This window comes from Balaenoptera acutorostrata, chromosome 15, assembly GCF_949987535.1.
Source record: "Balaenoptera acutorostrata chromosome 15, mBalAcu1.1, whole genome shotgun sequence".
NCBI classification, from domain to species: domain Eukaryota; kingdom Metazoa; phylum Chordata; class Mammalia; order Artiodactyla; family Balaenopteridae; genus Balaenoptera; species Balaenoptera acutorostrata.
In genome coordinates, this window is record NC_080078.1 from 39,350,308 (window position 1) to 39,371,434 (window position 21,127).

General features: G+C 62.2%; 3 protein-coding genes and 1 non-coding gene across 9 annotated transcripts; 2 read left to right on the forward strand and 2 right to left on the reverse strand.

The window, feature by feature from the left end:
* Positions 1-1,096: 1,096 nt before the first annotated feature.
* On the reverse strand, positions 1,097-6,183 carry MCRIP2 (MAPK regulated corepressor interacting protein 2). Of its 2 annotated transcripts, none has more exons than XM_057529898.1 (5): positions 5,985-6,183; positions 5,762-5,879; positions 1,882-2,009; positions 1,545-1,646; positions 1,097-1,316 (listed from the first exon to the last, which is right to left on the reverse strand). In XM_057529898.1, the coding sequence occupies exons 1-5, from the start codon at positions 6,034-6,036 to the stop codon at positions 1,246-1,248; spliced, it is 471 nt and encodes a 156-aa protein (XP_057385881.1). In that variant the 5' UTR covers positions 6,037-6,183; the 3' UTR covers positions 1,097-1,245. The 2 variants fall into 2 exon arrangements, with proteins under 2 accessions (XP_057385881.1, XP_007181842.1); XM_007181780.3 differs by lacking the exons at positions 5,762-5,879; positions 5,985-6,183 and adding exons at positions 2,907-3,042; positions 5,439-5,557.
* Positions 6,184-12,666: 6,483 nt separating this feature from the next.
* On the forward strand, positions 12,667-12,737 carry TRNAG-CCC (transfer RNA glycine (anticodon CCC)). The gene has a single exon. It is a non-coding gene; the product is annotated as a tRNA-Gly (tRNA).
* A 320-nt stretch (positions 12,738-13,057) lies between these two features.
* METTL26 (methyltransferase like 26) lies at positions 13,058-14,894 on the forward strand. Of its 5 annotated transcripts, XM_007181783.3 has the most exons (6): positions 13,081-13,419; positions 13,572-13,734; positions 13,956-14,015; positions 14,374-14,441; positions 14,526-14,604; positions 14,684-14,894. In XM_007181783.3, the coding sequence occupies exons 1-6, from the start codon at positions 13,223-13,225 to the stop codon at positions 14,729-14,731; spliced, it is 615 nt and encodes a 204-aa protein (XP_007181845.1). In that variant the 5' UTR covers positions 13,081-13,222; the 3' UTR covers positions 14,732-14,894. The 5 variants fall into 5 exon arrangements, with proteins under 5 accessions (XP_007181847.1, XP_007181844.1, XP_007181846.1 ...); XM_007181784.3 differs by lacking the exon at positions 13,956-14,015 and having other exon boundaries at positions 13,072-13,419; XM_007181781.3 differs by having other exon boundaries at positions 13,078-13,419; positions 14,526-14,894.
* A 430-nt stretch (positions 14,895-15,324) lies between these two features.
* Positions 15,325-20,942, reverse strand: WFIKKN1 (WAP, follistatin/kazal, immunoglobulin, kunitz and netrin domain containing 1). Its single transcript, XM_007181786.3, has 2 exons — positions 17,544-20,942; positions 15,325-16,811 (listed from the first exon to the last, which is right to left on the reverse strand). Exons 1-2 carry the CDS (start codon positions 17,712-17,714, stop codon positions 15,333-15,335), a joined length of 1,650 nt encoding a protein of 549 aa, XP_007181848.2. The 5' UTR covers positions 17,715-20,942; the 3' UTR covers positions 15,325-15,332.
* Positions 20,943-21,127: the final 185 nt, after the last annotated feature.

The window sequence follows — 21,127 nt, forward strand, 5'->3', positions numbered from 1 at the left end:
CCTCGGCCGCCGCGCCCCACGCAGGGCACGCAGTGCGCGCCTAGCAACGGCCGCCTGGCAACGGCGCCACTTCCGCCGTCACGGCACGTGATCGCGCTTCAGGGTCGGTGCCTGACACGTGACTGCGCGACGGGGCGGGGACTGGTGAGTGACCGCGCTGGGGGCCTGGACTCCCACCTCACCGGCTGTTTCTCGGGGTGCCCCAAAACCTTGCCCGACCACTTACTCTTCTCTGCTGTCGTGCCCCGGGGCATAAGGAGCCTCCGCCCCCAGGCCTCTGCGGCCACTCCCAAGCCGGGACCCCCTGGGGGTACTCTAGCGCCACCAGCTGTGGGATCCGGGGAGGTTCCTGACTCCTTCTGGGAGTCATCTTTGTATGGGGAATGAGACGCAGCCCAGAAATTGTGAGCTGCACTTGGCAGGAGCTGTCCCCACCTACCCTGTTGCTACCTAGCCCTGTGGAGGCACGTGTGTCAGACGCAGGCAAGGTCACCTGGCCCCACAGGTAAAGCAATGTCCTACAGGACCCCGAGGGCTTCCCACCAGACCTGGAGGATTCAGAGACAGCACCAGGCGTCCTGAGACCTGAGCACAATTCTGGGTGGCTGGGGCGCCATCTCAGGGCCACTTATGTAACATTTCTGGGTCTTGAGGCCAGGTTCAGACACCTGCCAATGACTACAGGGCGGGGTGGGGGGGGGTGTCAGGTGGGGCAGGGTGGCGTTTACAGACTTCTATGCAAAATGACCTGGCCCAGGACACAGGAAGGCAGCTGGGCAAGAGGCCGGGGCGGGGGGACCAGATTTAGACAAAGCTTCATCTGTGAGGAGATGAGGCTACAATGGAAGGTTGGGCTGGGCCTGGTGCTGGGACAGAAGCGCCCCCTCCCACATCCACCCCCCACTGCCCCCAAGTAAAGACCTTTCCAAAGGGCAGTTTCTCAACTTTATTAGCCTGGAGCTCCTCCCTGCCAGCCCCACAGGCTGGTCCCCGGGCACAGTGAGCAGGACTGAGGTCAGATTCAACCCCTGGCCTCTGGCAGCCTGGAACAGCTGGGCCAAGGGGTCAGCGGGAGCAAAAGTCCAAATTCTGGCACTTCAGGTGTGGCCAGCTCCTGGCCAGGCCCAGGGTGAAGCACGGCCCACCGCAGGGGTTGGACAGGGCGCCGTGGTCCTCTCCTGGCAGAGGGTCCAGCGTGGGGCAGGGCCAGGCCCTGCACGGGCAGCGTTCCTTCCAAAGCTGCGACTAGGAGCAGTTGGTGATCCTGGCCAGGAACTGCTGTGCCCACCACTCGTCCAGGTCGATGGGTACGAAGTCTGCGGGGGAGCAGAAGCCTGGGCAATGATGCTCCTCCCAGGCTGACCAGTATCTCCCACCTCGAGCTGACCACAGGCCCCTCACCCAGACCCCAACTGTAGCAGACGCTGGGAAGAATTGGGTCAGGCTCCAGTCCTCTTCCCAACCCCCTGGGGCTAGAACCTGGCTGAGCCAGATCAGGGTTGGAGGAGGTGGAGGGGACACCCTGAGGGCGGGGGAGGGCTCACTCTGCAGCCGGGGGTTGGGGGTCCTCTCCACGTATTGCACTGGCCTCGGCCCGCTCTCACCGGCTGGGCCACCACCCAGCTGCTGCTCCACTTGCTGCCAGGCTGTGGGGAGAGGATGGTCAGGCTGAGCCAGGCCCCTGGCACCGTGTCTCCCACCCCAGGGCCTGGTGGCTACCCTGGACCCCAGGCCAGAACTGGGAGTGGGCAGCCTGCTGGATGGTCACAGGAGAAACAGGCAGAGAACCCAGGAAGAGCCCAGGCCTCTGGCAACTTCGAGTGAGGTTACAGTGGGAAAAGGACCCATGGCCCAGGTCACACCCTTGGGCCTCAGCACTACCTTCGGACACAAATCGGACGTTCTCCTCGTGGGCCAGTGTGTAGGTCTCCTGGGTTCCCTTGAGGGACGGGGATGTGGCAGGTGGCCGCCGGCCATTCACCCGATTGAACACGAGCCTCGGCCCTGGACTGCAGGAAGGGGGAGGAGATGGTCAGCAACTGTTCTGAGCCCAGGTGTTACCTGGCAGAGCTCCCGGAGCAGCCTCAGGCCACCCTCACCACCCCTGGGCCAGGCCCAGCCTGGGCACTTCCCTGAACCACAGGAAGGCTGTGTGCTGCTGCCAGTGGCCAAGGCCTTTCTCGTGCAGGCCTGCGCCCCCAGCAGCTCAGCTCACAACTGCAGCCCCCCACCCTGAGCCAGGCCTAAGACTGCGGGGGTGGAGTGGGGCCTCTCTGTGTCCCCAGATCCCCTGCAGAGCTCCATGCTCAAGGCACACAGGCGGCCCTCCAAGGGTCTCAGGCACCCCTACTGCCACCAGCCACCCACCTCCCCTGGACCAGCCAGGCCTCCATCAGCCCAGGTTTTGACCTGAGTAAAGGTCGCTTGGCCCAACCCCACCCACTAGGCGCAGTTCTTGGCCACTTTCTCCCCCACAGAAGTCTCTCCATCTCACGATGCCCCCCAGTGTGGGATGAAGGACCCAAACAAGAGCTGCCGGCCTTTGCCCTTCCCTCTCCCAGCTGCCCGAGGCCCCCAGGGACAGCTCATGGTCTGGCTAGACAGCACCAAGTGCTGAGTGGGCCATCCTGAGTAGGGAGGGTGTGACTGCAACCCTGGCCTACCCCTGCAGGCCTCAGACGAGGGGCTATGCTCTTGCCCACGGGGGCAGGAATGCTGAGTGAGGAGATGGCCCTGGGTGCTGGAGCTCGGCCTGATGGGCATTCGATGTCCAGGTGGCCACTGGGCCCATCCCGGCCAGCCGGGCCCAGGGCATTGGTGGGCTGCCCTGGCCAGTGGCAGCTGGCCCAGCCCTGTGCACGTGAAGCCCGGGACAGGGCCGTGGAGAGTGCGGGGCCCACACCTACAGCAGGAGGTGGGAGCCGGGAGTCCTGGGCTGCACGTGCCACTCCGCCAGGCACTCGCGGTCCCGCCGGCCTGCTCGCCATCCTGGGCTCAGGTGCCCCACCGCCGCTGGGGTTTCCTCCTCAGTTGAGAGGGGCACTAAAATAAAGAGGAGCGTCTTGAGGGGCACCGGTCCCACCAGCTCCAGGCTGGCAGGGTCGGGTGGCCACATAGAATGTGGAGGGGCAGGGCTCCTCCCAGGCCTGAGCTATACCAACCAGAGGGCGTAGATATTTGTCCTTAACTGGAACAGCCCCTCGCCTGCTACCCTTAGCCCTGCAAGGCCGCAAACTAGGAAAATTTGGAGACTGAACATCAAAGAAGGAAAAAAAGAATTGCAGTCAAAGGCTGTAAGTCGCAAGTACCTAGACGGTGGCCTGGCTGGGGCTGAGAAGGGGCCCCAGCAAGCGGGCACCTGACCGCCCGCTGCCGGCAGTTACATAAGGCGGTTTTGCAGGCCCTCTGGGGGAAAGGGCGCAGCTCCCTGTGCACCTATGGACGAGTCCAGCGTCTGTCTTCCCCACCCTTCTCCGTGCCAGCACCCAGGGACTCGGCCTGCAGGCAAGCCCCGCCCACAGGCAAGCTCCGCCCACGGCAACAGCGGCACCGGAATCCCTGCTAGGTGCCTGCTGATACAGGCCTCGCTTCCTTTTACTTAACCCCCTTCACTACCCTCCAAGGTAGACCACCCATCCGTTTTCAGCCCAGGAACCTGGGCTCAAGAGAGAATTAACCTGTCCAAGGTTACATGTGGTGAGTGGGTGGCAGCATCAGAACTCTATGCCTGTCTGACCCCAAAACCCACAACCCAGTACAGCTTCCAAGCCCCCTCCCCCACCAGTCCACCTCCCCTGCACCATCAGGTGGCCCCATTTTCTCTTCTCCCCAACAGTTGATCTTATTCTCTCTCGCTGGAAGGGAGAACTCATCACAGGCACAGACTAATGTGGCTTGTCTACCACCACGGGCAGCGCCCGGCCGGAATCTGAGCCCGGACATTTAACGGGTCAGATGCTTTGAGCACCTGTGGTGCACCAGGCACAGAGGGTGCAGCAGTGGCTCAGACTCCTTCCTCCTGGGCAAAGTCTGGGTGAGGGAGGGTAGACAGGAAGTCTGGGTGGAGTGATTTCAGAAGTTTCAGGGGCTCCTGGTGTGGAGGACCTGCTGGCTGCTCTGGCCTCCCAGCGGGGGGACTCTTCAAGGTCCCTGAGACTGGCAGGGGGCAGCTCAGGGAAGGAGTGACCTCAGAGGGAAGGGGGGACGGCATGACCAGCACATACTCTGCCTTCATGCCGCTCCCCTGCACTCACAGTGCCACACAGGACTGCAGCAGGCTGAGGGGCCAAGCACCAGCACCCCCCTGAACCCAGGGACCTGGCAGGTCGCAACATCTTAAGGGCTCTGCTCTGTCTTTCCCATCTCTCTCCCCAGCACCCTGATCCTGCCACAGATGCACATTTCCTTCCCCATTCCCCAGCAAAGGGGCCATGGAGGAAGCAACAAGTTTCTCCAGGTAAGGGAGGGGGGGAGGGCTTCCTGCTTGGGTGATAGGGGCGGGGCTACACACCTATGCCTTATTCCCTCCCCTGGGAGGTAGGGCGGCTGTGAGGACCAAGGCTGACGTCACAGGCAGTGTCACAGCACAGCTGGGTCCTGGGAAGTGCCCCCCAGGGTCCCACTCACCCCTCTCCCCAGGAGGCACTTGCGGCCGGCCTGGAACATTTTCCTCACTAGGACCAGTCTCAAAGTGTCAACATGCTCCTAGCAGGAGGCCCCTGGAAAGGGCCTCAGCCAAGAAGGGTCCTCACAGGCTGCCCCCACCTGTGGCATCTGAGGCCAGTAACTGTGGGGGAAGGGCAGGCTGTGGCGTGCAGCACACAGCCCCCACCTCTTAGCCAATCCTGGAAGCTGTTTGTCCTCAACTTGGGAAGAAATCCCAAGGCCTGGTCAGCGCTGCCTCGGGGCCCTGAGTCTGCTGCCCCCACCCATCCACAGCCTGAGGAGCCCTCAGGCCTGTGTGGGCCTGGACTAAGCCCTGGGCCCAGAACATGCATAGAATAAGTGAAACCAGAAACCAGGACCTGAGCCAAAAAGTGAAAGGTTCAGTCCTGAGGGATGGAGGATATGACCTCCAGATCACAGTCACTTGGAGGCCAAAGTGGTTGAACTGAGCCTATGGCAAAACTGCTGGTCAAGAAAGGCGGAAAAACCACAACTCCAGCAAGCCCCGAGCATCTGCGGGGGTCTCCGCGCCCAGCCAGGGTGTTTCGGGTGAAGGGCAGAGGCGGGCAGTGGCCTGGCAGGGCCAGAGGGAACCACGTGCACTTCTCCCCCAGCTGCCCCGCAAGCATGGCGCTGGCAGCCTCCTGCCGCGGGCAGAGGCAGGCCACCTGCGGGCCAGCGTCCTGGGCCACCGCGCTCCCGCCCTCTAGGGCGAGTCCCCAGCAGCTCGTCTCAAGCCTTGGCCTCGCGCAGCCCAAGGTCGGCCCAGGCACCTGACTTAGCCGCCTGGAGCCCCACAGATCCAGGAGCCGGTCGGCTTTCTCCCGACTCGGGGTCCGCGGGATCCCAGAGGACTCGGAGGTGTGTCACGCACATCCGGTCCAGCCCCCTCGGACCCAGCCAGGTGCCAGGTGAGGCGGAGGTGCGGGGCCAGAGCTGCACGCGCGGGCGGGGTCGGCGTGCTCCGCCCCCTCCGCGCCCGCCCGGAGCATGTGGCCCGGTCTCCGCTAACCTTTCCCCAAGGTCACCCTCGCGGCCCCGCGGCGGCCGGCGGGGGAGGGGAGGGCCGGGCTCCGGCCGCGGCCGCGCGTCTCACCTCGACAGGGGCCAGGGTCCCGGCGGCTGAGCCCGTGGGGGCTGCGGGGTCGGCGGCGCGAGATGCCGGCATTTCAGGAGCTCGCCGAGCCTACTCTCCACCTGCTGCTGCGTGGGACCTGCAGGCACGGGGAAGGCGCGTCAGCCGCCGTCGCGCTGGGGGCGGGCAGCGCGTGCGGAACCCCGGTCGTCCCCTCCCTACCTTGCCCGCCCCCGCCGCGCACCTGTGCGCCGCTGCGCGACCAGCTTGCTGGGTCCCTTGGTGATGGTGTACATGGTGCGGAGGGGCCGCAGCGCGCCCGCGCCCTCCGCGCCCTCCCCGCCCGCCGGCCCGCAGCCAGATCTCGCGCCCTCCGCCCGGCTGGCACTCGGCGGGTGCCGAGGGCGCGGCCCCTTTAACGGGCGGCCGGCGCTGCGGGGAGGGGGCGGGCCCGCCACACACCCCCGGCCCTTAAAGGGCCCGCGCCGAGGCACGCGGCAGGGGTGGCGCTCGGGCCTTTGGGAAACTGGCTGGACCTGAGGCGGGGCCCGAGGCTGGGGTTGGGCGGCCGCAAGCAGCGCCCGCCCCTCTGGCCCAAGGCCTAGGTCAAGGAAGTTCCCTGAGGCCTGGGCTGCCGTCCGCCACAGGAGGCTAGGGGAGCCATAGGCACACAGACGTGGCGAGGTTCTGGCCCAGGCCCTCGGTGATGTCCAAGGAGCTGAGGCATTGACAGACGCTGGGAGTGATCTGTGTGAACCCTGGAAGCAAGGGTATTCCCACTCACGTCGGAGACCCTCCTCCAAGGTGCCTGGGTGGGCCTGGGCCAGTGTGCCGGTTCACCCAGTCATGGGACTGAGGGGGTCAGAGATGAGAAAAGGCGGTCAGCCCCCAGGTTTGGGCAGACATGACGCCCTGGGAATCCCCCTTTCATCCCATGGGGCAGGAACAGAAAGTACATTCTGCCGGAGCCAACCCCAGGGAGGCGGGAGGCCGCTTACCAATCCAGGAGCATCCTGGGGGTGGAGAAGGCCGGTGAAGCAACCCAGTTTATGTCATCCCACAGGGGAGAAAGAGCACTTACTCCTCCAAACCCTCCAGGCAGTGGGGTCAGCCGCAAGACCTACTTCAGTGATAGTGTCTCAGGAGGAGCCAGACCTGCTGGAGGAGAGGGGCTGCTGTGCCCTAATCTGCCAGGCAGCCCCTTCCCAGGGGGCTCTACCCACAGGGTTCCTTCCTGAGGATTAGATAGAGATGCCCCTTCCTCACAGTTCACAGGCTGCTTAGGGCTGCCTCAGGCTGTCATTGGGGGCAGGGTCATCACAGGGTCTCACACGCAGCAGCCTGGGTTGGGGGAGGGGGAACCACAGAACTCTTGGGTTTGTGAGCCTGAGGGCCTTTTGGATTCTGCAGGAGGTACCCATCCTCCCTTTGGTTGAGTTCAATCCTTAATGCCCCCCCCCAAAAAAAACCAAACTCTGCCCAGGGTCATCCAGGGGGTGTGGCATCCGCCTCAGAGGCTTGTGCAGCCACCTTGGTCCCTCAGGGCTCCTGCACTGCTCCTACAAGTATTTGGGGAGGCTCAGTCGGGCCAGCACCAGAGCCTGGGGTGTGTCTCAGTCTGGGAGCTGCTGCCCCAGGGGGCAAGGGGGCTTCCCCTCAGCACTGTGGCCCAGTGGGTTCCTGGAGGGCACCTAGCCCAGCTCCCCCCACACCCCACACCTGAGCGGGCCTGAAGCTTCCCACCCAGGCAGGGCTGAGAGGCCAGGTCAGGGGCTAGAGCGTGTCTTTCTCCTCATATCATGTCCAGACAACGAGTACTGTGTACAACATGGCGGGGGTGGTGGTGGTTAGGGTTGGGGTGGGGGCAACCAGCGGGAGGATCCCCCCACCACCCTACCCCATGCACCTGTGTGGCTGCTGGTCGAGGTGGGGGGACTGGGCCTTCTGGGGCTCCTTCAGGGAGGTCTGCTTCCTGGGGCAGCTGGGCTGTCCTTCCTTCCAAGTCCCCCATAGCCCCTTGGCTCTGCGTCTTGTTCTACCCAAGGCCAAAGGATACGACCCCTATCCCTGGCCCCAGCTGCCCGCTCTGTGGGGCTGGGCTGAGCAAAGCCTGTGACCCTGAGAGGGGAGAGCATGTCCAGGGAGTCTGGGCATGAGCACACCCCCTGGCCAAGCTGGCCCCCCTTTCCACCCGAGGTGCCCATCCCTCGTCCCTCCCCCCAGCTGTGTCAAGGCCACCACGCTCCTGCCCTGCATCATCTGTGCTGGCTGCCCTGGTCTCCCTGGTGGCCTCAAGCACAATGCTAACTCACTCAGGCTAGGGAGACCCCGCAGGGTGAGGGGCCTGGGCGGGCCTGTGTCCTGAAGGCACATGTTCTTGGCAGAAGGAGCCAGGCCCTGGGGTGGGGGAGTACCTCCCCCCAGGTTGACATGAGTTGAGAGCCGCCTCTCTCCCAGGCACCCCCTCAGGCCAGCGTGAAGAGGGGAAGGACAGGACCTGTTGATGAGCAGATAGGCCTGGCCTTGATGGTGGCCAAGGCTGCTAGACTCTAATGTCCCAGCCCTGCCTACGGGCCTTGTCTGAGGTCAAAGGTTGGGTCCAAGACCCCTTGGAAGGGCTCCAGGAAAGAGGAGCAGAACAGGAATGGTCCCGACAGGCAGGAGAGGAGGGGGTGCAGGACAGGCTGGGCCTGGGGGAGAAGTGAGAGAACCCAGAGGTCCCCAAAAGACACTGAGCTAAGGGAGAGGGGAGCCAGAGAGAGAAAGGCCCAGTTGTAGGGGGCAGGCAGCAGAGGAGGGCAGGGAGGAGGGTGGGGCTGATCTCCCCCTGAGGCACCTTCCCAGCCTCACTGCTCCCAGGACTCAAGTGTGAGACCTGCCCTGGCCCCAGGACAGAGCCATGGGGCATGGGGAGGGCCCAGCCAGAGCCTGGGAGAGGTCAGGGTCTGGATGGGCCTGCAATCAAGATCTCAGTTTGGTTCTCCTGTTAGGGTAGGAACCCTGGCCAGCCTGGCCTTCCCTGGACTACACTGTCCATGACGGCGGGCCAGCCTGCTAAGCCCCCGTAGAGACAGCGTCTTGCAGCCAGCAACATTCCCTATTGTCAGAGAGGCTGGAAACCCATCCTGGAATTGGAGTCATGGGCAGTTGAAGAGGAGGCAGGGGCCTCACCCAGCAGGCTGAAAAAAATGGGTGTCATAGTAAGGAAAGGCCTTTACCTCACTGACCCCAGTTAATCATAATAAAAACAAGTACGGTTTTTCTCTTCTAAAAGGCTCTAAATATGACACTAAAATGTCATGTTAGAGGAGAAAGAAGTTTAAGTTTTCAGTCGTCCTCCATCACTTTCCAGATCTGAAATCCATGCCCTCACCAACCCAGACTAGAGGATGGGCTTCTGCCAGTAAAGGGTGATCAGTGGCCCCCAGGAAAGGCTCTGGCTGGATGCTGCCACACCCGCCACCGAGTTTCTAGGGATTGCCCATTCCTTTTTTTTTTTTTTTTTTTGGCCTCATGGCTTGCAGGATCTTAGTTTCCTGACCAGGGACTGAACCTGGGCCCTAGCAGTGAAAATGCTGAGTCCTAACCACTGGACCTCCAGGGAATTCCCAAGGGATTGCCCATTCCCATACCCAAGTGCAGTGAGTTGAACAGTGGCCCCCCAAAGATACATCGCCCAGAACCTCAGAACATGACCTTATTTGGAATAATGGTCTTTGCAGATATAATTAAAGCAAGGATTTCGAGATAAGGTCATTCTGGATTAGGATGGGCCCTAAATCCAATGATGAGTGTTCTTGTAAGAGAAAGGAGAGGGATATTTGGACACAGAGAGACACAGAGAAGACCATGTGAAGACAGAGGCAGAGACTGCAGTGAGGTGGCCACAAGCCCAGGAATGCCTGGAGCCACACAGAAGCCGGAAGCTGTGATCACGAAAGGGCTTCCTGTAGGGCCACTGGAGGGAGCTGACATCTTTATTTTGGGCTTCTGGCCTGCAGAACTGTGAGAAAATAAATTTTTGTTTTAAGTCACCAAGTTTTGGGGTAATCTGTTATACTAGCTCTAGAAAATTAATATACAGAGGGAAGCGGTAGTGGGTGAGGGTGAGGGAATGGGAGGGGAAGTGCCCAGGGTGCAGCACTGGAGGGCTTGGGAGGAAGTTCAGTGAATGGTGGGCACACGGGCCTGGACCTCAGGAAGGAAGCTGGACCCTGCGGTTGGCTCTGGACATCATGGGGCAGCACTAGGGGGGCTTACTCCACAGCCCTCTGTAGATGAGCATGACTAGCAGGAGAGGCCCCTCCGGCTCCAACAGTAATCCGCAGGAGACACAACCCCAGGAGGTACCACTGAGCACAGGCTCGGGTCTGGGGCACTTCCAGGTGTCCCATGTTCAGCATCCCCTGGGGGACTTGGACCCTCCCAGAGTCTGACACACATCCGGCACTTTAGAGAAAATGTGTGCTCACAGTTGTTCATGCAGTTCACACATGCTCACATACATGCATTCACACACACACACACATGCACTGCAGCAAAGGCCACCGCTTGGCTGCGCCCAGCTGCTTCTGTCCCAGGCTCTGAGCTTGGTGAGTGCGGAGGGCAGGTGTCAGTTCGCACAGCATCCCGTCCAGAGTGATGAACGTGGCAGGGGGACGTCAACCTGAGGTCAAGTGCCGTTAAACAGAAGACGTTGCAGGGCATGTGGGCAGTTCCTCAAGCAGCACCATACAACATGGGGGAAGCAGGCTCCTTCCCTCTTACAGGACATGAGTGTAAAGGAAAAACTTCTTTTTCTGTACTCACAACACTTCTGACACCAAAAGTGGGAGGGGGGTGGTTCTTACTGGTTCTCTAGTGAGAATGCTCTAGTTCTCTTTGGACACCAACTGGGTGTCCGACAATTTAACTGGATTCTAACTCTAACTCCCAGCATCCGCGCAGACCCACTGGCTGAGGGCTCAGTCCCTCAACACCACCCCCCCAACCCCGCGGACGCCAACGAGGAGTCCAGGCCGTCACCTGTGCTTCTGACCAACCAGATGTAAGTCAGGGTTCCCACTATCCCCTCCTTGGGTTCCATAACTTGCCAGAATGGCTCACAGAACTCAGGGGAACATTTTACTTATATTTACTGGTTTATCATAAAGGACATGACTGAGGAACAGCCAGGTGGAAGAGATGCCCCGGGAAGGTGTGAGGAAGGGGTGCGGACCCCCACGGCCTCCCTGGGAGCCACCCTCCCAGCACCTCCAAGTTCACCATCTGGAAGCTCCCTGAACCCCTCCATTTGCGGTTTGTATGGAGGCTCCATTACAAGGGCAGGGCTGATTAAATCATTGGCCATTGGAGATTAGCTGTGTCTCCAGCCCCTCTCCATCTCAGGAGTCAGAAGTCGGAGTGGGGCAGAAAGTTCTAACCCCCTAATCACAGGGTTCCCCTGGCAACCAGCCGCCATCCTCCAAGAGTCACCTCATTGGTATAAATCCAGGTAAGGCTGAAAGGGGCTTGTTATGAATAACAGATGCTCCTCTCACCCCATCATTCACGAAATCTTCAGGGTTTTAAGAGTTCTATTCCAGGAACCAGGACGAAGACCAAATATCTATTTCTTATTATACTATAATATGACAGGGTGGCCCGTGCCCAGGAATGCCATGTGAAGTCACCAGGAAGCGTGGTGCCTCTCGAGTGGGCAAGGAGGGCTGAGGGGCCTGGTTGGTGAGGCCTCAGATGACCACTGATCATTACAGGTGAGGGTCAGGGATTCACATTGAGAGACACCTCTTCTCCACCTGGAGACACAGAAAATGCTCAGCCAACAAACTAGGAGGTGAGGCAAAAGTGAGTCAGGTAATGAAAGCTCAGGGCCGTGAAATGGGAAAGTCAGCTACGAAAAAAGGGTGGTCGTAATGCAGAATGCCAAAGGAGTTGTCTGGAGACCGGCCCACTGAGTGGAACTTTCCCATCTGCCGTCCCTAAGATGCAAGGTTGTCCTCCTTTTCTGACCACATCCAGACAGCGGCCTCTGGTCCCACTCTGCATGCCCCCTCGACAGCAATCCCAGGCTAAAGTCCCGGTCAGTGCCATTCTCAGAGCTCTTGCCAGAGCGACGTTGGGTATGGGGGGAGGGGTGTCTCACGCGAGAAAAAGTGCCCAGCAAAGGAGATAAGCTAGTCCTGACTGCAGAGCACGGTCTCCAGCCTGCTGAAAGGGCCCCTTCTGAGACATGGGCCCCAAGAAGACAACCAGGGAAGAACCGTGGACACAACAAATCGGCCTCCGACTTGACTCAGAGGTCACCGACCCCTCACAACATCCGTGAACTCTAGGCTAGCATTGGTCATCTCAGTGTCACAGAGAAGCCCTGAGCATCACAGGCTTAGTTCCGGCAGGCTGGGCCCGCCCCTCCCGGAGCCCCACCCACCGCAAGGAGCCCCGCCCAGCACAACCCCGCCCACATAAGAGCCCCGCCCCAGAACCCTGCCCAGCTGCAGCCCCAGCCACGCCCCAGCGGAGCCCAGTCCGCCACAGGGAGCTCCGCCACAGAACACTACCCACCCGCAGCCACCGCCCAGCCAGGAGCCCGCCCCAGCCAAGAAGGCCCTCCCATGGTCCCGCCCCCACAATTTCCGAATGCCGCGGTTGCCATGCTTTCCACGGAGCACGTTCAAATCCAGTCGGCTACAAGCCCACGTAGCTCATCCCCGCTCCTTCCCCTCGAGCGCTGGGTGCCCGAGTGACACCGCGAGAACCCCCCACCACCGCGGACCCCGCCAAACCTGGTGCGCCTAACCATTAGCGACGCATGCGCGCTAATGTCTCTGCGCGGAGCCGGGGAGGCGGAGATGGGAAGGGTAGTGGGGGAGGCTGGTAGTTGCGTCACAATCTCCTAAGTCTTGCGGGCGAGCTCATCAGCAGCAGCGCCGCTGGTGTAGTGGTATCATGCAAGATTCCCATTCTTGCGACCCGGGTTCGATTCCCGGGCGGCGCAGGCCGTGTTTTTTTTCCCCCTCAACTCAAAAAAAAACCCGAGAGATTTCATAAAGGAAAGAAAGACTAGAGGGAAGCATCCCATTCCGATGCGACACGAACGAGACAATTTTGGAGTAACAAGCGCTATGAAAATGTGCCAGAACAGCCACGGGCACCGGGTGCTGAGCCAATGGGCGCCTGTAAACCAGCCCCCCAAGCTCCTCGCCCCGTCCCCTGCGGAGGCCGCGGCTCGCTACCCGCCTCTGCGGCTGCGGGGCCTTTAAGGCGCGGCGCGTGTCCTCCTGGGAATTGTAGTCCGTGTGTGTGTGTTGGGTGGGTGCGGTGGGTGCGGCTGCTCGGCGGCCAGGCCACAGCTCCCGACGGGGCCCGCGGCGCCGGACTACCACTCCCGACGGGCCCCGCGGTACCACAGCACCACTCCCGACGGGCCTGGCGGTGCTGGATTAACACTCGCAACAGGCCCCGCCGCGCGGGACTAGAAAGATGCTGGTGGCGGCGGCCGCCGAACGGAACAAGGAACCCATCCTGCGCGTGCTGCGGCAGTACGTGGACGCGGCCCAGCGCGGCGTCCGCGTGCTCGAGGTGGCCTCGGGCTCTGGCCAGCACACGGCCCACTTCGCGCGGGCCTTTCCCCACGCCGAGTGGCAGCCGTCCGACGTGGACCAGCGCTGCCTGGACAGGTGCGGCGGGAAGGCGGGACCCCGGGGGTGAAAATGTGCCCCGTCCCGCTGCCCTGGATCCCCACGCTATTGTGATCCCTCTAAGCCTCCCCCAAGTAGGGGTGCAGAAACGGCTGCACAGGCCACCCCACCCACGGGCTGCCTTCCCGCAGCATCTTGGCCACCACTCAGGCCCAGGGACTGCCCAACGTGAAGGCCCCGCTGTACCTGGACGTGAGGTGGGATTGGGAACAGTGGGGCGGGATCCTGCCGCAATCTCTGGACCTGCTACTCTGCATCAACATGAGCCACATCAGCCCCCTGAGCTGCACCGAGGTCTGTGGGAGCGTGGGTGAGCTACCCAGGGGCCACCCACCTGCACCATGCGGCATTCCTTCCCCTGCACTGGGAGGGAGCGGGATGCCAGGTTTGCCCCGAATCAGAGACAGGGCACTCAGGCCGGGGGAGGTCAGGCTGAGATTCCAGTCCCGGGCCCAGGGCTCTTTTGGGCCCTGGGGAAAGCTCCTCACTGCTCTTCTGCTTCCCCCACTTCCCAGGGGCTCTTCAGAGCAGCAGGACACCTGCTCAAACGCAAGGCGCTCCTCATCACCTATGGGGTGAGTGCTCCTGCCTGAGACGGGCCTCTCCTGGCAGGACCACCCCAGCCGGCCTTGGCTGTCCCCGCCTTTCAGGACTCCTTTCTTGTCTCCGTATTTTCAGTTGCCCTTTTCCCCAGCTTCCCATTATCACTGAAACACACCCAGGCCCTCCTCTCTCCATCACTCCTCTGTCATCTGCCAGTCTTTCTGCACCCCGTTGGCTCAGCAGCTGATCCTCAGCTGTTCCCCTCTGGGAAGCAATGAGGGGTGTGTTCTTTCCATTCTGTGGGTGCCATCCTGCAAGTCTGCCCAGTGGATGACAGGGGATGGCTGAGCCTGTGGATAGCGGACAGAATCGTGTTCTCCGTCTCCACAGCCCTATGCCATCAATGGGAAGATTTCTCCTCAGAGTAACGTGGACTTTGACCTCACCCTCAGATGCAGGTCAGAGCTGGGTGGGTAGGGGGTTTGGTTGGGGGGCAGGTGGGCTGGGTGACCCCCAGGCCGATTCCACCTCCTCTCCTGCAGGAACCCAGAGTGGGGGCTGCGGGACACGGCCCTTCTGGAGAACCTGGGCCAGGCCAGCGGGCTGCTCCTGGAGAGGCTGGTAGGTGGGGAGGACTGTGGTCACAGGCAGCCTCCCTGGGGACCAGGAGCAGCTTCTCCAGCCAAAGTATCTCCCCCAGGTGGACATGCCAGCCAACAACAAGTGCCTAATTTTCCGGAAAGAGTAAACCCTTTCTCCGCCATGCCTGTGTCCCTGGGATAAACCCCGATCACCAGCCCCTGCCACCCTGGGCCAGACTATGGGGACTGGCCCTCCCCAGACTGGGGATTCTTACCCAGTGGCCACAGGGCTGCTAAGAACCTGGGAATAAAGTGTTTCCTGCTGTCCCATTGCTGGTATCTGCCATGCCTCCTCCTGGGAGCACCCCTGTAGGGTGCTGGGTGGGCAGGCTGTGTCTCCAAGGGTTCCATCCTGGGGACAAGAAGGGTCTGGCCTGTGGGTCAGGGCTTGGGGGCATCCTGGACTCTGCTGCTCCACTCGAGCAGAGAGAGGAGGGAGTGAGGAAGGACCCAGGGACTGCTGAGACAGGACTGAGCTGGCTGCCTGGCCCTCCAGGCGTGGGAGGTGGCACCCGCCTCAGAGGCTGGTCCTCACTGGTGCTCCCTGGTGACCTCAGACTGGAGCCAAATCCCCGTGTGGTGGCAGAACCCCCAGCACCGGCAGGTTATGAGGTCCAGGACGCTTTTATTCAGGCGGAGGGCGGGGAGGGCGGGGCGGGCCGGGAGTGGGTGGTTTGTCGGGAGGGCGGGGCGGGCCGGGTGGGCGGGCTAGTCTTGGAAGCGGTTGAGCAGCTCGCAGGCCTTCCTCTCTAGCAGCTCCGAGATCTTCTTGACGCGCTTCTCGCTGGCCGCGCGGACGTAGCTGCCCGCGTCCAGCATGGCCACGCCGTCTCGCACCTCGCCCATGATGACCAGCGGGCTGTCGCCAGCCGTTACATTGGGGCAGGGGCAGGACCGGTCCATACCGCTCAGCGTCACCTCCAGGTACTTGGTGCCCAAGAGCCTGAGGCCCATCTTGTCATCCTTGAGCACGTCGTCCAGGGCCACGCGAGCGATGCCGCCGCCGCCCGCCTCGGGCTCCTCCAGCACCTCTGTGAGCCGCCCCACGATGGCGAAGTCGCTGCGGCACAGGCTGAGCGCCAGCTTGCTCCGGAGACGGCAGGCCCGGCAGGGCGGCGTCCGCGGTACGGGGCAGGCGTCCTCGCAGCTCTCGCGGCTCTCGAAGTTGTTGCCGTTGCCCTCGCAGCCGCTGTACTCAAAGGGGTGGCACTGCTGTAGCAGCGGACTGTAAGCCCAGCGCGGCTCCCAGCCCTGGCAGGGGCCCTGCACGGCCGGCAGCACGCAGGCATCCCTGGGGCCACGGGCGCAGGCCTGCTGGCACGCCTCGTAGGTCTCGAAGCCCTGGTCACCCCCGGCACAGCTGCCAACTGGGAAGGTCATGCAGCCGCCCCGCTGCGGGTCAAAGTGCCAGAGGACCTGGCCAGAGGGGGTGCCGACACAGGCCTGCGTGGTGGGCAGGCATTGGGCTGGGGCGACGGCCACTGGGGCCCTGTCCTCGGCCAGCTCCCGCTGGACCACGGAGAGCGGGAAGTCGGCCCGCAGCAGGCCAGCGGCATTGCGTGCGGTGCACGTGTAGAGGCCGGCGTCCTCCAGCCTGGCATTGTAAAGCACCAGCTGCCCGATGCTCGTGACCACCACGTTGCCATACATCTGGTCTGGCCGCATGATCAGGTTCTCCCGCTGGTCACTCTGCTTCTCCCAGGTCACAGCGGGTGGCGGGCGGCCACTGACGTCGCAGTGGAGGCTGGCTGTGCCCCCTACATACACTGCCTGTGGGGAGGGGCTGCTGTAGAGGGCAGGGGGCACCAGGGCATCCCCTGGTGTCGGGCGGGCGGTGGTCTCGGGGGGCCCGAGGCTGCTGGGTGGCCTGCTGAGGACGTGCTTGCAGGGCACGACGTGCAGGCGGAGGCCACGCAGGCAGGCCTCGGCGTCCATGTAGCAGCGGTTGTAGTAGGTGAGGCCGTCTGAGGCGCAGGTGAAGCTGGGCTCCTTCTCACAGCGGTCACGGCAGCGGCACACAGGCTGCCCATCCCAGATGTCGCAGTCGGAGCCCTGCTGTGGGCACATGAAGCCATCACATGAGGCCGCCAGCTTGGGTGTGGCCAGGCCGCCGTCAGGGAAGCGGGCTGCCACGCAGCTCTGCAGCCCACACACGTTGGTGCAGCACTTCTCAGTGGCAGCGCAGTCCTGCGGAGGGGGCGGGGGCGGACAGCTCAGCGGACACCCAAATACCCCTCCCCCTTCAGCCCTGCCCCAGCATGCCCAGCGAGGGCAGGGGTGAGTCCCCTGCTGCCTCTCCCTGAATCTGTTTCCCCTCTGGGAGCTAAGCAGGTTTGCAGGTTTGCCTTCCATCTGGACAATGAACTACAACTGCCTGGCGCACCCATCACATAAGTCATCTCACTGGACCTCACGGAATCCTCAGACCCCTGGCCCCCAGAGCAGCTTTTGTTATTATCCCATCATACACATGAGGACACTGAGGCTCGGGGAGGACGTAAAACGTGCTCAAGGCCACTGCAGTGGTGCAGGGCCAGGCTGCAAAGGCGGGACCTCCAGACAGGTTTCCGCCTCTCTGCCCCGCTGGACCTGAAAACAGCTAGTTGCAGGGTGGGGGTGGGCAGGTCTGAGGAGTGAGAAGGGGGCCTCCAGTTTTCAGACACATGAAGGCAAAGACTGGGGGTAGCTGTCCCCAGGGCCCCTCATACAGAGCACAGTGTGAAACCCCAGCAGAAGAGTGGGGAGCCCGAGGAGGAAGTGACTTCTAGGGTTGAGGGTCCCCTCTGCAGGCAAGGCCTGGGGCGTGGGGGAGGTCCGGGCTTCTCCCATGCTGACCAGGGGCCCCCAAGAGGCCCTGGGCCCCCAACGTAGTCCGTCTCCCCCCAAGCTGGGGCCAGTGGTGACAGTGCCTGTGCTCACCTGGTCTCTGACGCACTCACGCTCACAGGTGCTCTGGGCGTCCACCCACAGGTTGGGGCTGAGCTGGTTGGGGCACACACCCGGGTGGCTCCCGGGCCCCGGCGGCAGGCTGGCCCCCGCAGTCAGCCCAACCAGGAGCAACAGCAGCAGGAGTGGCCTCAGGGCCGGCATGGGGACCGAGGGACCAGGGGGTGGGGGGTGTGGCTGCTAGCCCCTCCTCAGGCCCTGCCGATCCCCACTCCCTGCAGGCATCCACCCTCCCGGATCTGTGATCGGTGCCCCTGCCCTCTGCCCCTGGACTCCCCTCTGTCCCCCAAGGTCGGAGCTCACAGCAGACGCTCAAGTCTCAGGCTGGGTGGGTTCCGGGCTGAGTCTGTGCATGTGGCACCAGCCCCTCCCCCTCCTGGCCCCTCTGGTCAGCTCAGGGCAGGGGGCGGGGAGAGGAGAGGAAGGCTGGGGAGGGGCCAGCGCCCAGGAGCACAGAGACACTGGCCATGAGGGTCACCAAGGGGCGGAGAAGGGCGGCTCTGGCCAGAGACAGGAGGGGGAAACGCTGTAACCGGAGCCCCTCCTCCCTCCAGGCCCTGGGATCAAAGCTGCCCTGCAAGAGGGGGCAGGGCTGGCCAACCCCTCCGGCTCCCCCATCCAACCCTGGGCCTGGGTCTTCCCCAGAGCAGGCCAGGCTGGCCTGCCACCTGGTAGTCACTATGTCCAGGCAAAGGTGCAGGGGCTCTGCGTTAAGCCCAGCAACGGTGGGGTTCTGTTCCCTTCCCAAGGATGATTCCACAACCTTCCCCATACCCCTTCTCGTGGTCACACCGTGCCAGCAGGTCTTGGGGTCAAATCTAAACCCTTCCTACTGGAGGTGAGGCCTTTGCAGCACAAAGGTACCTGATGGGCACGGCCTGGGGGAGCCTGAGGCATGGCAGAACTTTGCATTTAGAGAGCCTGCTTCCCGCCCCTGCTGAAACCCAGGCACCTGTCTCCTGGTTCAGGCCCTTCCTCAACGGTTTATGGTGGTTGCCAAAAAAGTGGGGTCCAAGAGCAGTGGGCAGGGAGGGAACGGTCTGTGTGTGCTGGCTGGCACAGGCGCCAGTCACAAGGGCTGTGGACACGAGAGACGCGGTGAGGGTGTTTACTTGGACTGATCTGAATCTCAGCGGCTGTGTGTGGCCCTGCGTGGGGCAGCGCAGTCCTGAGAGAGATCAAGGGCATCTAAGAGCACCCTGAGAACAGCGTGTCCCAGGAGAGCTTAAGGAACTGCAAGGACCCAAAGGTCTTCGCCTGCCCCTCCAGGCCCCTGTAACATTCAGGAAGGATGAAAGCTCCTCCTGGGCGTGGGGTCAGTGGGGAGATCAAATGCAGCCACTGCCAGAATGAGCTTTTCCCAGGGGTCTGGGGCCCCAGGAGTGCCTGCTCTGAGACTGGATGGGAGAGTGTCCTGTGACCCTGTGTCTGTCTGGCTGACCTGAGAGACAGGGTAATAAGAGCCTGGTTTGGTCCAAATGAGACCAAGAGACACCCCAGGTGTGGAGGACACCATGGGTCCCCAGCCCTGTATAGCCACAGCCAGAGGCAGCGGTCTCCAAGCGTGGGGGCTACGTTCAGAGCAACTGCCCCCCTAACCCCAGCCCTGCCGACCTCCAGGGCGTCTGCCGCACCCCTGAGCTGAGCCCTACATACCCTTTTAAGTGGGTGGCTCTCCCACTGAGGGTGCTGGTGGCCCCAAGGCCTGGGTTCTCAGTTGTGGTCAGTCTCGGGGGACAGTTCTTCTGGTCCGCCACTTGCTCAAGCAGCAGAGGGTACCTGGTAGGCCCTGCCCAGGACACTAGTGAGAGCTCAATATCCCAGGTTCCGGCCTCGGGGGCAGCAGGCAGCAGATGGTCTCAGCGGCCATGGGTTGGACTACTGCACAGGCAGGAACAGCTGGGGAGAGCTGCTTCCAGGTCCACCTAGAAACGCAGGGAGGCCTGAAACCGTTTGGAGCTCAGCAAGGCAGTCATGGGGGATGGAGCAGGAACAAAGCAGCCCTCCGCAGTGCCACCTCTCCACCCGCCACTCAGCCCAGTGGGTTAAAGCCAGACTTTCATTCACTCACAACGCAGCCTGGAGGCCAGAGCTGAATTATGTTTACTGTACAAAGAAACTAAAACTGTCCAAAACGAGCCCAGGAATAGTGCAAGTGTGGACAGCAGCGAAGGGTAGTGTTGATATGGTGAATGCAGGATCATCCGTTTCCTCAAAACAATGTCCAAAGAAGGGGTTCCTGCTGGCAGGACAGGATGGGTGGGGCCTCCTCTGCCCACCCTACCCTGCTGGCAGCCAGGCCTCAGCCAGGATCCTGCTCACAGGCGCTGCAGCCCCTCCCCACCTCACCTCTCCCATAACAGCAGCCCTCGGGGCACCCACCACAGAACAGTCCCGAGCAAGGGGGTCACAGGCCAGGGAGGGGCCCGTGGGCAGGAGGTAGAGTTGAGCACCAGTGTGACCTGTGGCCACGTCACCAGCCAGGTGGACGGAAGGAGGCCAGGCCTGCAGCTCAGGCTGGCTGGTGGGTCCTCGAAGAGGGACTCAGCGTCCACCACTAAGAAACGGGTGAGAAAGGTTTTGGTGACGTGTGACCTCACAGAGGGGTGAAACTGGGTGAGGAGCAGCTATGGGATCACACCCAAGGTCAGAAGACAGAAGCTGGCCAGAGAAGGGTCTAGACACCCCAGGAGGCAAGTGGGGCAGGCTCAGTCCAGACTTGCCCAGGGCCTGGTGGCCCCAGTGAGCACTGTCTACAAATAGCTCTGTGTCAACTCGGAGAGACGCTGAGCCAGTTTCATGCAGCAACAGATGTAAACGGAACCGAAGGTGCAGAATCACAGAAGGAAGGTTGATGGCCCCCACGCGGGGAGAGAGGGAGCTGGGGAGGGACGTGGGGGGTGCACCCCGCTTCCCCTTTTCCAAGCAACGTGGGAACCTGCGAGTCGCCCCTGGCTCTGAACCTGTAGCTCCATGACACACACGGATGTCATCCAGGAAGGCTGGTGGGAGCCCTGGAAACTGCAGCTCCACCATGCACACTACTGGGGCCCACACCCTCAGCACATGGCGGGCACACTGACCACCATGCTCAGAAAGGCCGATGCATGTAGCTGGGGAGTCCAAGATTGCTGCCCAAAGCTTCCACATGTTCTCCACTGGACCCCACACAGCCCATAGCCCCATGTGAAGTGTTATGTGAATTCAGATTCAAGCCTTGATGGTGGATTCTTTCCCATCTTTGCCTCAAACACCTCCTCTCTCCCAATGTCCCAAAGCTCGTCCCCTCAGCTGTCATGGGCTCACCATGTGGTTGCACGGAGGCTTCCCTGCTGGTCCTTTTAAAATGTACAAAAGGGGTGAACCATCTTTTACATAAATAAGAAAGGGAACCTGGTCTCCCAGTCCCCAGGGACAGCCCCCTCAAGGCTGGGGCCAGGCAGAGCCGCCTCCGGGGGGCTTCTCAGCCACACCTCGGGGTCCTGGGCGTGATCCGCCACCATCCCAGCAGCATGGCCCTCCACTGTCCTGTGGAGCTGGTCTGGCTGAGACCACCA